The 13,325-nt window shown below is 39.5% G+C and overlaps 6 protein-coding genes across 6 annotated transcripts; 2 read left to right on the top strand and 4 right to left on the bottom strand.

Moving 5' to 3' along the window:
* Window positions 1-283: 283 nt before the first annotated feature.
* On the bottom strand, window positions 284-2,880 carry TOT_010000320 (uncharacterized protein; the record flags this gene model as incomplete). Its single annotated transcript, XM_009690859.1, has 9 exons — window positions 284-395; window positions 505-600; window positions 731-776; window positions 819-1,101; window positions 1,185-1,529; window positions 1,616-1,716; window positions 1,746-1,863; window positions 1,902-2,512; window positions 2,547-2,880. 9 exons carry the CDS (start codon window positions 2,878-2,880, stop codon window positions 284-286), a joined length of 2,046 nt encoding a protein of 681 aa, XP_009689154.1.
* Window positions 2,881-3,127: 247 nt separating this feature from the next.
* On the bottom strand, window positions 3,128-4,006 carry TOT_010000319 (conserved hypothetical protein; the record flags this gene model as incomplete). The annotated part of the gene is made up of 1 exon (XM_009690858.1): window positions 3,128-4,006. The coding sequence occupies one exon, from the start codon at window positions 4,004-4,006 to the stop codon at window positions 3,128-3,130; it is 879 nt and encodes a 292-aa protein (XP_009689153.1).
* A 439-nt stretch (window positions 4,007-4,445) lies between these two features.
* On the top strand, window positions 4,446-5,857 carry TOT_010000318 (uncharacterized protein; the record flags this gene model as incomplete). Its single annotated transcript, XM_009690857.1, has 3 exons — window positions 4,446-4,572; window positions 4,663-4,809; window positions 4,842-5,857. 3 exons carry the CDS (start codon window positions 4,446-4,448, stop codon window positions 5,855-5,857), a joined length of 1,290 nt encoding a protein of 429 aa, XP_009689152.1.
* Window positions 5,858-6,158: 301 nt separating this feature from the next.
* On the bottom strand, window positions 6,159-8,000 carry TOT_010000317 (uncharacterized protein; the record flags this gene model as incomplete). Its single annotated transcript, XM_009690856.1, has 2 exons — window positions 6,159-7,022; window positions 7,251-8,000. 2 exons carry the CDS (start codon window positions 7,998-8,000, stop codon window positions 6,159-6,161), a joined length of 1,614 nt encoding a protein of 537 aa, XP_009689151.1.
* Window positions 8,001-8,822: 822 nt separating this feature from the next.
* Window positions 8,823-10,828, top strand: TOT_010000316 (uncharacterized protein; the record flags this gene model as incomplete). The annotated part of the gene is made up of 8 exons (XM_009690855.1): window positions 8,823-8,982; window positions 9,053-9,171; window positions 9,239-9,287; window positions 9,346-9,587; window positions 9,662-9,769; window positions 9,900-10,092; window positions 10,180-10,392; window positions 10,428-10,828. The coding sequence occupies 8 exons, from the start codon at window positions 8,823-8,825 to the stop codon at window positions 10,826-10,828; spliced, it is 1,485 nt and encodes a 494-aa protein (XP_009689150.1).
* Window positions 10,829-11,289: 461 nt separating this feature from the next.
* On the bottom strand, window positions 11,290-13,288 carry TOT_010000315 (conserved hypothetical protein; the record flags this gene model as incomplete). Its single annotated transcript, XM_009690854.1, has 4 exons — window positions 11,290-12,259; window positions 12,622-12,689; window positions 12,839-13,075; window positions 13,139-13,288. The coding sequence occupies 4 exons, from the start codon at window positions 13,286-13,288 to the stop codon at window positions 11,290-11,292; spliced, it is 1,425 nt and encodes a 474-aa protein (XP_009689149.1).
* Window positions 13,289-13,325: the final 37 nt, after the last annotated feature.

Here is a 13,325-nt window from a genome sequence, read left to right as displayed (position 1 = left end):
ATGTGTCCATGTGATCATCAGCGTCAACATATATGTGTGTTTGTACGTGTGTATATGTTAGAGTATATGTGTTTGTATGTGTGTAGGTCTGAGTGTTTGTAGATTTGTATGTTTGTAGATGTGTATGTTTGTAGATGTGTATGTTAGAGTATACGTGTGTATAAGTGTGTGTGCTAGAGTATATGTGTATAAGTGAGAGAGAGATAGTTAGTGAGTGAACATATGTGAGTGTAAGTGTCTATAAATGAGTGAGTAGGAGGTGTGATTGCAAAATTGCAAAACATTAGAAAACAAGGTGTCGATTCAATATGTCTTCAATGGTGTGATAGAATGACTTTTGATATCCAACGAACCAGGGAATTGAAACAATGCTGTATCCCAGTCTCTTGAGAATCCTGCAAATCACACTTATTACACAGTAAAAGAGTATGGGTGCCTAACAAAGTACAGTTGTTAGACTATTGAAACAACTAACTAATACATAGGCATATTGGTAATTCAAACTCGTTTCTGTATATTGTTTTCCCATTCTGTGTCAGCTTCAAGTTTCCAAAAGCTATTTCATCCCCCTTGTAACATACTCCACTTGATCCAGGGTCCCTAAAGATGAGTAAGAGTGTGTGTGTTAACGCATGTGTGTATGGGTGAAAATGAGTGTAGGAATGTGCCTAGGAGCGTCAAGGAAATAAATTACTAAGCATATAAATACAATCTGGTTAATGCAACTTACAGTAACAAATTGTAGTGAAATGGTCCATCAATTTCAATTACTAGTCCTTTAGGACGTTCATGTTCACTACTGCAAGTGACACAAGTACTGCCGTTCAAGCTGTGTTTGTGTGCATTTTGTACGTTCATACCAATATCTTTGGGTGGAAACACAATGAAATCAACTGATATTTGTGAATTTATTTCATATTCGCACTTAAAATCGAGCCCCTTTGATTGCAACACTCTTCTAACCTTATCCTGAGTAACCGAGGTAACTCTGTAGTCCACACTCGTGTTTCCACTCGTTTCAACCATTTTAACTACACTGTCAGGGATGTTTAAATCACTTAGGCCGTTTTCCAACTTCAATAGTGCTGTTATTTGCATTACCTGATTTATATTATTCATTATTGCTTACAAACAGTTTGTGTAATTCAATTCCACAATACTAGATTCAACTATCTAAATCGCACCTTCCTAAGGTCTTCAAACTCAGATTTTATTGCGAACAAATCCCAATTTATTGTATTTAAACATTGAACTACGTCTTTGTAGATTCCCTTGAGGCTGTTTACATTTGATATGCATATTGCCCACAGTATGTTTACTTGATTTAGTACGTCCTCACTCACATTCCTGTTGGTGTGTTTACTGGCGTAATCCTTTAGATAACTCAGTGATTTCATTGATAAATCAGCATTCAACATGTTAAAGTACGCCAAATTGTACAAGAATAGCGATATCTGTCTTGTGTTTAGTCTTCTAAATCCTTTACCGTCGTCTCCCGTGCCAATCGACGCCTCCAACATGTCATCGAACTAAAGATATGTGTACAAATCAACTTAATTTTTAAATAGTGCTCTCATAAAGGGACATGTATACGCGGTATTCAATTATGCCGTACCTCTGAAATCAGCATTTGTAATAACTTAGGTGTGTAAACATTGTTGTTCTGAAGCGACCAAACCAGCTGTATCAGTCCCTCGATGGCAACGCCACTCCTATCTAGCTCAAATTATTTATGTATTTCTCACCACTTATTATCCTTAGCATCCTTTCCAACAGCTGAGTATAGTTACATATTGTGAAATTGTTGATCGTGGAGGTTATATAGTATATAAAATTGATGATGGCCCTGGAGTTATCAAATTCCTAAGGAGTATTTTCAATATTAACAACAGTGTGCTTACTTCTGTTTTACTCAACAAGCATCTTTTCACGTACTCTATTGTCTCATTTAACAATTTCTGTTCACCGTCTTTACTTAATTCGTGATCATAGTGACCACAATTGCTGCTGCGATATATGTTTATCTTGTCCAGTAGCGACTGCTGATTTACCATGGTACTGGCCTCCTCGTTACTGTTCTTGTGACTTGACAGTATTACGTTGTTTTTAACTCCTTCTGGGTTCACTTTACAGAATAAGCTGTGTAGTGAGTTCAATAGCTTAAGATTGTTTACTATGCTTGTGCTTTCGACGTGTGAAATTATCTTTTCTAACAGCCCAGTCAACTTACTAAACTCTGCGCCCAGTGTACTTAGACACCAATACAGGTTAAAACAAACTTCTGACTCTATATTTTTTGAGTCTCTTATTCTATATATCAGTTTTGTACTTTTTACTTTGTATTTACTTTTTATACACTGCTTTAATAGCTTTACAATTTCCTGTTCACTTGATGATAAAATCAAGCCTTGTATAAACTCATTTATTTTACCTTTTATCTCTACGTTGTTGCTAACTTTTGCGATACTGATAAGCACTGATACTAATGACTCCTTTATTTTAAAATTTAAATCTAAATCAAATATGTGTTTGTTTCATAAACTTACCCTTACTCCTATTCAATGATGCCAATATATCATTTAAAATGGAATAATAATAGTCTGATTTCCTCTCTTTATTGGTTAATAGTCCATTTTTATTATTATACTTATTATTTAAACTTGAATATACTAGTCTTAATGTGACTAATTTCTTTGAAGATGACAAATTGTCCACACCTTCATACTTATTGACTAATAAACTTAATTTATCAACATTTTTAAGTATACCATGAAATCTAATGCCTTTGTTACTTATTATATGACTTATTTGTGTATTATTAACCAGTTGTATAAAATTATTTCCCGGTAATGATACACATTTAAATATTCTTGAGAACATTCTTCATTTATTTAAAAATTAATCCTTCCATTATCAATTTTGTTTAAATAATTGTTTTAAGCATTTTTTGGATAAAAATTGTTAAATATGCTACAAATAACCACTATTCAGGTCATATATAATTGGTAGGTGCAAACCTCATCTCGACTTACACATTAACTACACAATAAACCCTTAAATTGATAAATATAAGCAATAAATATAACTATTCATAAGGCGTGTAGGCAAATCAATTTAGAGGGTATTTTTAGGAGATTTTTCTATTCACCAATTTGCTTCCGTGCTCCGTGTACTGTTCCTTCCCTTCATTCGGATCTTGTTCGGCGGCCACCTTCCCTTCTTCCTTGATAGCGTTCTGATTGTTCACTACGTTCCTGAACATTGTGGCGATATCCATCTGGTTGTGTGCCAAGGACCTCTCCTCTGGCTTTTTGACAGATTCCGGGTCATTGTCGTCCAGAGGTCCCAGGGGGAAGAACCTCTTCTTGTTCGATGCGATGTACATCTTCAGCTCGTGAGGTATTTGCCCCTTCAGGTCCATTTCCGCGTATATTGAATCAAACTTCGACTTCAGGTTCTCGTATTCGTACTTGAGCATGGTGGTTATCTGTGTGTTAACGTCTATTTTTTCCTGCAGAACATATATTCCCTGCATTCTCAGGTTCTGAATCTCATCAAACTGTTTTGTGTGTTCAAAAAACAGGTTTTCTGAGTCGTCAGTAGACGTTGAGTCCCTACTGATTTTTCTTTTACTCGATCCTCCTTTACCGCCAGTGTGTTTTTCCGGCTTTTCTGCCTCGTGCTTATTCTTCGATGCTTTTGTCTTAGTTTCTGGGCTCTCATCCTTCTTCGAGGCAGATTCTTGTTTGCCTGAGGGTGGGTCCTGCTTAATAGAGGAATTAAGGGATGCAGTGGAAGGGGCTGAGATTGTGGATAACTTGTCGATAGAGGAATTTGTCTTTAGATACATGTCGTGTTCGGTTCCAAACACCGAAGCTGATAGTTTATTGGCTTCATGAAAGAGGGATGACGATTTTAAATCTAAATCTCTGATTAACAGAAGGTTTCTCCTCAGGAAACCTGGCAAGCATAACAAATCATCAGTTATATCATTTAAATTGTCCATAGTTTAAGAAATTAAAATGATACTTGTATTGATTGATGTTATCTCATAGTAGTTGTTGTTGATACGCTCACATATGGCTAAAATAATGACAGTGGCTTGTAGTTCAAAATATTTAAGTTAAAAATTGTATTATAAAATTTAACTGAACTGTTTGAAATATAAATAAATCTATAATTAATAACTTTATGTCTCGGCTCTCAACCCAACATAGATAAAATAAAATATCTTCATATAACTTAATATACCAATTATTTTTTGTACCATAAAGTAGAATATGGATTTGTAATTTAGTATATTTCTTAATAAATCGTAATAGTCTCTTTTAGTGTGTAGATTACTTCTAAATTCGTTATTTTGTGTAAAATACCCCTTTTCTCATTCGGTTAGATTATAGTCCTTATTCTGAGATTCCTCAAGTTATTGATGATGATTTATTAAGATGTGTGTGCTATTTCAGCCAATTTGCCAGGTCCGTTTCACGAACGTGGCCACAGTAAGACTGAAGGTCCACGGAGAGAGATTCGAAATAGCCTGTTATAAAAACAAAGTTGTAAACTGGAGATCAGGTAAGTGATTGAGTCATTGAAGAGTCTTTATTGTTAAAAGTTATTTGACCTGTGAATGCCCTTGAAAGTCGCGTTTCATTGAGTTTGTAGGTGTGGAAACCGACATACAGGAAGTGCTGCAATCGCCATATATATTCACGAACATTTCTAAGGGGAAGCTGGCGAACAACAATCAGCTGATGAAAGCATTTAACACCACAGATATAAACAAGATCACGAAACAGATATTGGATAAAGGTTAGTTGAATCAGTAGAATGTTGACGCTCAGGCGAGTTTCAAGTTAGCAGCGAGGAGAGGAAGCAGATACTGGAGTCAACGTTCAGAGACATAGTGTCAATTCTCCACGAACTGACGGTTAACCCAAACACAGGAAGGCCGCTGACGAGGACGCTGCTGGAAAACGCACTCAAGTCGAGCGGCTTCAGCGTATCGCTGAACGAGCCGCCCAAAAAGCAGGCGTTGAAGGCAGTGAACCTGTTGCAAAAGAAGTACCCGGAGAGCATAGCAAGGTGCAAGATGCGGCTGCAGATAAACTTCAGACTAGACCAGTACGAGGAGGTGATGGACTTCTTCCAGAACAAGGACATCATAATTGAGCAGAATACAATAAACGGATCAAGGAACAGCTCAGCGTCGTGCACGCCGATAAGATTTGATTACCCGAGTAAGAAGAGCAAGAAGGGTGAAGCAGAGGGCGACAACTCGCAAGAGTCTAACGGCCCTGCCTCCGAGAGTGGCCACGCCGAAGACCCGAAGGAAAAGATGGAGTTCATACTCTTCCTGTGTCAGCCGAGCCTGTTCAGAGAGATCGAAAACTTCGCAATGAATAGGCTGGAGCCCTCAGGAACCCTGCAGCTGATCGCATTGAACATCAAGGACTCGAGCAACGCGCCAGTGTCGACGCCAGTGAGGACGAAGAACAGGGCCGATAACGAGGAGTCTGACGAGCTGCTCCTCACCAAGGTCGACAGCCTGAAGCTGAGTCAGTCCGACGGAGTGGAGTTAGACAGCGACTCAAACAAGGAGGACCTCTCCTGCCCAAACAGCCAAACGTGCGTCGACAACGTCGACGTCGGCGAGGGCGCAGCCAAGGAGGACTCCGCCGACCCCAGCCACGCCAGTAAGAGGAGGTGTCTCAACTGCAACTTGGAGTTCGAGGACAACGGCTTCTACAGAAAACACTTCAAGTCCGACTTCCACGTGTTCAACTCGAAGAGGAAGCTCCAGGGGCTGGCTCCGATCAGCCAGGAGGAGTACCACCACCTCCACTCAAACTTGCTATAGTCAACCAGTACACTGTAAACAGAATACATAGTAGTAGCAGCCACATCACATGCATATTAATCAGATACGAGTAATAGGTAAATGCATATTAATCAGATACGAGTAATAGGTAAATGTGTAATAGGCACATTTGCACCAAGTCAAGTAAGTAACCGAAATGCCTATCCAACAAACGTAACTAGTAATGTGTAAGAATACGTGCATTGACCGGATATGTGACAATACGTGTAAAAAGTAAGTGAACAGGCTAGTGTATGCGTAGACAGGTAAACAAAAACAAATATACATTAAGGGTCGCAAGCTACTGCTCCACGATCAATTTCATGTGGTTTGCGAACTGCTCGTTTCTCTGAAGCTGAACCTGCAGGATCTTGAAGGCCTCGAGCTCAAGCTTCTTGTCAACGTCGTCAGACTTGGCGGAGTCCTTCTCGCGGTCCTTGCCGGCCTCCTTGTTTACGTTGTAGTTCGCAAAGTTGTTCGTGAAGGACTGCGTGGGCGCGTGGTTGTGAAGCACGTTGATGGCGTAGCTCTCGATGTTGTTAAACCCGGACAAGTCCCTGTTGTAGCCGAGAGCCGCGCCGTCCTTGCCGAAGCCCGCGAGGTTGCCGTTCAAATTGCTGTGAGGCACTGAGGCGGAGGGCGTGTGATTCAAGTTAGAGTACTGCTTTGACAAGTTGTCAATCAACATTGTGTGTCTTCTAATCCTGCTCATGATGTCATTGACGGTGAGTTCGTCCGGGACGAAGAAAAGCTTGCTCTCCTTGTCGACGTCCTTGGTGTCACAGGAGCTGGAGTCGGCGTTCGTGCTTTCCGAAGTCTCCTTGCCCGCGTTGTCCTTGCCGGGCGCCGAGTCCTTTGCATTTGGCGTAAAATCCTGACTCGGGTTAACGTGCGACCACTCGATTAACTTCTTCACGGTGTCCACGCTGCTCAGCTTATCCGAGTTGATGTTCCTCAGATTCAGGAGGCGGCTGCACTTGTTGTATCGCTCCAGGCACTGTGCTATGGGAAGGCTGAACAGACCCCCCTCGCCCGCGTTCGAGTGCGAGTTCCAGGTAAGGTTCGAGGTTATATTCGTCAGGTTGGAAGCAATGCTCGCAATGTTGGCCGTGAGGTTCGCCGTTATGTTCGTCGGTGCGTTTTCCGTGGAGCCTGCCGCCGAGGCCTGCTGCAGGTGCGAGGTGAAGCCCGTGTGTAGCGTCTGCGGCTTCGAGCCTGAGACGACGCTGACCCAGGTGCCGTCCGTCACGTCTCTGCTCTCCCTCGCCACGCTTGAGGTCGGCTGGTCCCTGCTGAAGCCGCTCACGCTCTGCTCCCTGTTCACGCTGCTGAAGTTGCTAAGGTCCTTGTTGAAGGTGGCAGTGTTGTAGAGCAACTTCGAGGAGTCCTTGACGTAGCGGTCCCTCTCGTCTCCAAACTGGTGCAGGTAGAAGCAGTCCGAGTTGAAGCACTTCATGCCCCTGAGGAAGTAGCTGCAGTACTTTGTCGTCCCGTACGAGGCTCGCAGGTACTTGTTGTCTATTTGCTGTCCGTTGATGCCCTGGATCGCGCAGCTCGCCTCCGACTTTTTAGAGTACGTTATGTAGGCTGTGTACGAGGGGCCTCCCCAGTTTGAGCTGTACGTGTTACTCTTGTTCACCACGATGTGCTGGATCTTCCCGTACTGTCCGAAATACTCGTACTTCTTCAGCGTCTCCTTCTTAGCAAGCTTAAGTGGTATTCCGACCACGTAGACCAGGTTCCTCTGGATAACGCGAACGTCCTTCAGCGACTCCACCTGGTCCTCCTTCAGGTCCTTAGGCTCCTTCGGCTCATCCTTGGCCGACTCTTTGGAGGAGTCGTTCTGCGCTTCCTTCGATAGTGAATCCTTGGACTCCCGCTTCTTCTTCGTCTGCAGTGTCCTTGTTGACGTGGACGTCTTCGTCTTATACTTGAAGTTCGACTCCTCGTAGTCCTGCCTACAGGCCGGGCACTTGTTTCCCATTGTGTTTCTGATGTAGTGGAGGCACCAGAGGCAGACCTGGTAGCCGCAGGTGCAGGGGAACAGGTTGCGGTCGGTCTCGTCCAGCAGTTCCATACATAGGGGACAAATCTGCTCCTCGTCTTCATTACTTCCGCTCAAAACTTCCAAATCTTCTTCCATGGCGATTATGTAGATTTAGCCTTTTTTCACAGCTCATTTATTTATTTTGGCGTTAAAATTAAATAATGTACAGAAATATAGATTAAATAGCTAGAATTTAACCAAAAACAAAGATAAAACTTTATGTGGAATCAAAAATTGAATTATATCAGCAGATTCACATACCATTGGACTCGATTTTAAATTTAAGCAATACTGATAAAATGTTTAAATCAATATAAGAATGGCTTAAATTTATTCAAACAAGTCGAATCTAACTTTGAAAATATATATATTGGTAAACAAAAACATCACATTTTATTATTAAAAATAGAAATTTACTGTTTTAAAAAACGAATCAAAAATGGAGCTACTCCAACTTTGATCCTTACATCAATACACCACAAGGTTTAATAAATTTATTTAAAACATTTCAAATAAATTGGCATCAAGATTCTTTATTATGATTAGTGTTTGGTGTGTTGAAATCAAAATTTAAAACAGCAAATCTGTCGCTTTATTCGTAAATCTATATTTATTTACACCCCTACTCCATAAAATATTTTCACAAATATTGTGCCCTTGTTTACTATTTTATGACTTGCATGAATAAGGCCTAGTTATTAAATTATAAACCTGATGTTTAGATAAAGTGGTCTGTACTCGTAACCCAATTTACAGTTGATTTCGGAAATATCTATTTTATCACTATGTTTATTTTGTATATATTAATTTAATTCATATATATGTGTTTAAATATATTTATGTAGTATATTGGTGCCTAGATTCGTGATTAAAACACTTCTAGATAAATGTTTGAGTTTGTGTTAAGCACGTTTGAAAATGGACCTTAAATCCGACAACAAATCAATGTATACGTCAGAAAGTGCCTCAGATGTTTTGGAACTGGGTACAGATCAGGCTGAAATTGAATCAGCCTGTATCAGTTGCGGAGGAAAGGGAATAACGAGAATGCTTCTAACAAAGATTCCACACTTTAATGGTCAGTTTAAACACCAGAACAACGTGTATTGCTGAGATTCCATTGAGTGTGTTATAATAAAAATTTGTAGATATCGTTGTTATGTCGTTTGAGTGTAAAGAATGCCCATACAAGGACAATGAAATACAGAACGCAGCATCACTCAGAGATTATGGAGTCAAGTTTCAAATTAAAGTTAACAATTTAAGAGTAAGTAGTAGATAATTGAGTGTTAGTCGAATAGGTTCCCCTAGATTGAAGTTAATGGTGGATTTAGGGCTTAAATAATCAAATTGTAATATCGAACACATCGTCTATTAAACTAAGTAAGAATATAGGAGTATAAATATAGGAATTTAAAGGGTGAAAATGACGCTTTTTTAGCCGATATTGACTTTGAGATACCGAAAATAGATAGAAAGGGAATAATAACAACACTGGAAGGACTTATCGTAAACGTAACGAACAATCTCGACGAGCACATAAGATCAGTGTGTGAAGAGCTAGTGAGAAACGATCACCTGAAAGTAGAGTTGAGCACAGGAGAGTTGAAACCGGCGAGCGAATACATAGGCCAATTGACGCAAATAAAGGATAAATTGCTGCAATATTCCCAGGGACAAGAGGTTGGTGGAGATAAAAGAGATAGTTAAGTTAGGTATTAAGTAATTAAGTAAACAGAGTAATGAATAACGAGTAGGAGTTCAACATAGAGATTGATGATCCCAGTGGTAATAGTTACATAGAGGAGAACGAGAACGTTAAAGTAGTAACAAGTAAATATACAAGAACAAATCAGCAACTTAAGGTAAAGTATAGGCAATTAATTATGTGTGTGTATATGTAAATGTGTATTTGTACATATGCTTTTGTGTGTCCATGCGTGTATATACATATGTATACACGTGGATGTTGAGTTGAGGCGAATGTAAATGTAGGAAATGGGATATTTGTACAATGAACAGCAACTAGATAAGGAAGAATCGCAAGCAGAAGCTGAAGTGAACAAGAGGAGAGAGTGGGATCTGAATAAATCACTGGAAGATGAAGATGTTGAAAAGGAAAATTTGTGTTTGACTGTGGATTGTCCAAACTGCGGTAAGCAGGGGATAAATCAAATATGTCAAGTTGGTAAGTGAAGAGCAAGTGTATTTAGTAACGGATGTACTAGGTTGTTTAGTTAGTGTGGTTAGATTGTGAGATACAGAGGATGTTTAGTGGTGCCAGGGTTCGGAAACTGTATAATCATGTCGTTTATATGTGAATTCTGCGGATCGAAGACGAATGAGTTGAAGCCGGGAGGAGGCTATAAGGATCACGGGAAACTGTGGAAGCTTAGGGTGGAAACCGATAGAGACTTGAACAGAGACGTCATAATATCGGAGACGGCCTCAATAAGAATAGAACAGCTGGATTTTGAAATGACGCCAGGTAAAGAAAAGGTTTCTAGCAACGGTTATCTGTAGGAACCATAGGGAGCGTGTTCACGAGCGTGGAAGGAATAATAAAGAAGATAGTGGAAAGCTTAGAGTCCTCGTACCCATTCCTTATAGGAGACTCAGTCTCGAACACAAACACAGAAATAAAGGAGAGAATAGAAGAGTTGAACGCACTGACAGAAGGGTGTAAGTTTACGCTGCTGCTGGATGATCCAACGGACAATTCATTTATATCATCACTGAACACAGTATCAGAAACGGAAGTTGATGAATTGGGAGACAGTAAGGAAGGAGGTGTTAAAGAGATATCGCAAAATATGCGAAAGGAGATGCAAGTGGACAGTAATTTAAGCTATGTAATATACGAAAGAACACACGAGCAAAATGAAGAATTGGGATTAAATGATATAAATACTGAAGACTATTGAAAATAATTAGAAACTGTTGTGATTTACAGTTGGAAGTGCCCAGAAAATCTGTAAATAAATGGAAATTAACGGAAGCAATATAAATAAATGGAAATAAATGGAAACAATATAAATAAATGGAAATTAACGGAAGCAATATAAATAAATGTAAACAATATAAATAAATGGAAATCGGTATTGACTAGGTGTATTTTAGCACAATTCTTTACTTTTGTTGTGTGTACGATGTAAAATAATGTAGACTGGAAAGGTTCGGATTCAAATGCTATCTTGTACCTCTGAAATAAAGCACGCAATGTTTATATAATTCAACAGTGACCAAATGTAGTCACAAACACACAGACACGTACTAATATGGCATGAAGCAGTGATATGTGCTAATATAAGTAGTGCAGGCACGTAGTAGATTTACTAGTTAAATATTAAGGTATAATAAATAGCTCTACTGTAAGTTTAAGTATTTAAGTAGCGGATGCAGAATCCGTGTCTAAAATAGAGTATAGTTTCACAAGCTGGTCGTCAAAGGAGAACTCAGTAACTCCCTCGGAGACTGCGTCGTCCAAAGTCTCCTTCACTAATGTCATCATTTTACTGAGATCCTGGAAAGTACTCTCCTTTTGAATTTCAAGGGAGAATTTGTGATAAGAAAGGGAGAGTAGTTTAAAGAGGGACACCTTAGTGGGCTCAATGTTGCAGCACCGAATGTCATTGTTGCTCTCCGTTTTCAGCGGGACCAGCTCCCTAGTGACCTCAGAGTTTATAGCCGACGAAGTGGAGTGAATGTTCTCATTTAACAGCTTTAAGCACATGAACAGCTTGACGGCAAACTCCAAATACATCCTAACGATCCTCTTCTTTGATTGCGATATGGTGGTGCTGGAGGCCTCCAACTTGTCCCTTATGTAGAGAATAGTGAGATCAGTTTCATTTTCAGTGACGCCAAGCAGCGACGAATCCTTGGAAAGGGGATAGTACTTGGAGTTAACCTTCTCGTACATAAATATCGTCTTCACTTCAGCCTCAATATCCTTTTTCAAATCATTAACCTTGCTCGAAAGCTCCTCCAGTGTTGACAGCAGGTCCCTCTTATTGTAGTACTGTCTGTGCCTGTTGAATAGTAAGGCGAATTTCTTTCCAAATTTCTTGAGAATAGTGATGTTTTCAGTGTATCCTAAGTTGACAGCAGGATATGAAACGTTGCAACTTAGCGGCTGCACCTTTTCCAACTCCTTCAGGCACCCGGCTGTCTGTGAAAGTACGCAGGCGGAATTGACAGAGGAGCGGATTATTGAGTACAGCGGTGAAATTGACCTCTCAACGTTGAAGTTGATGACAGAAATGTCGTCATCGTTCAGCGAGGTGTCATCCAAACTGAAAAGAGTGGCCATTTTTGACTTATTCAGCACAGTAAATTTAATTATCAAGGTCAATCTATTTAACTAACAGATAATTCAAATTTAAATTTTATTATTGCGATCGAAAATGGGATCCCTAAATTTAATTATTACGCAAATTTAACATAAATATAGTGTTTACAACACATAGATCTATTTTATGGTGGTTATGGTGGTGAATAATAAACACTACAAATGATCAAAGGGTGTGTAAGATATTTATTTGTAACTAATATCATACGATAGCTATGCTAAGGTGCAAAACACTAAACATGTTTCAAATAACTAATTTGATACAGAGTTCCATGTTGATATAAGAAATATATCCGCGTCATACTACATTAACAATTTAAGCTCTCTTTAAGCTCATTATATATGTTGTCATATTTTTTAAATAACAGCTCTATCTCCTCAGAAACTCGTTCGCATTCCTTATTGACTATATCTATGCGTTGCAACAGTTCTTCCTGCATATATGTAACGTTAGATAGGTAAAGGTAAAAAATTATTATAAAAGTGTATATAATAAGGTCACAAATGACTTAAATTTTCAAACAAATGCATATTTGTGTGAAATACGCTAGTGTGTACACAACTTATGTATTTTTCAACTGACTCGAGAAAGTGACGAATCTGGCAGTAGATCCACGTGCGACTGAATTTGGTCATTTAAAATTCCCAGGCGCTCAACCTTCTCCGATATAAAATTCATGTCCAGTTTGTTCCCAGCCTTGAAGCTGTCCCGAGAATTGGCGCTAGAATCGCCGTCGCCGACTTGAGATTTTGATCCGGCACTGGAACCCGTATCGTTTAAATCCTTGGAAGACTCAAATCCGAGAGACGAGATTATCTCCTGAGTGTGAATTTGTAAGATTTAGATCGATTCGCAACTAAATAGATGAATGTGTCAACGTACCGCATAGGTGTAAAGTGTGTTCTGAAGAAGGTACTGTAACTTGGTAATATTCTCCCTGGCTACCGGAGAAATAAAGGAAGACATTAGGAAAAGGGTGAGTGTAGTGTTAAAAACATAAGCAAATATAAAACTGGGACTTGCCACGATCATTTATACACCACATCATATAATAATAATTATGTAAAAC

The sequence above is a fragment of the Theileria orientalis genome, chromosome 1, assembly GCF_000740895.1.
Source record: "Theileria orientalis strain Shintoku DNA, chromosome 1, complete genome".
NCBI classification, from domain to species: Eukaryota; Apicomplexa; class Aconoidasida; order Piroplasmida; family Theileriidae; genus Theileria; species Theileria orientalis.
The sequence above is the reverse complement of the archived record's forward strand: the minus strand, read 5'-3'. Positions and strand labels throughout refer to the sequence as shown.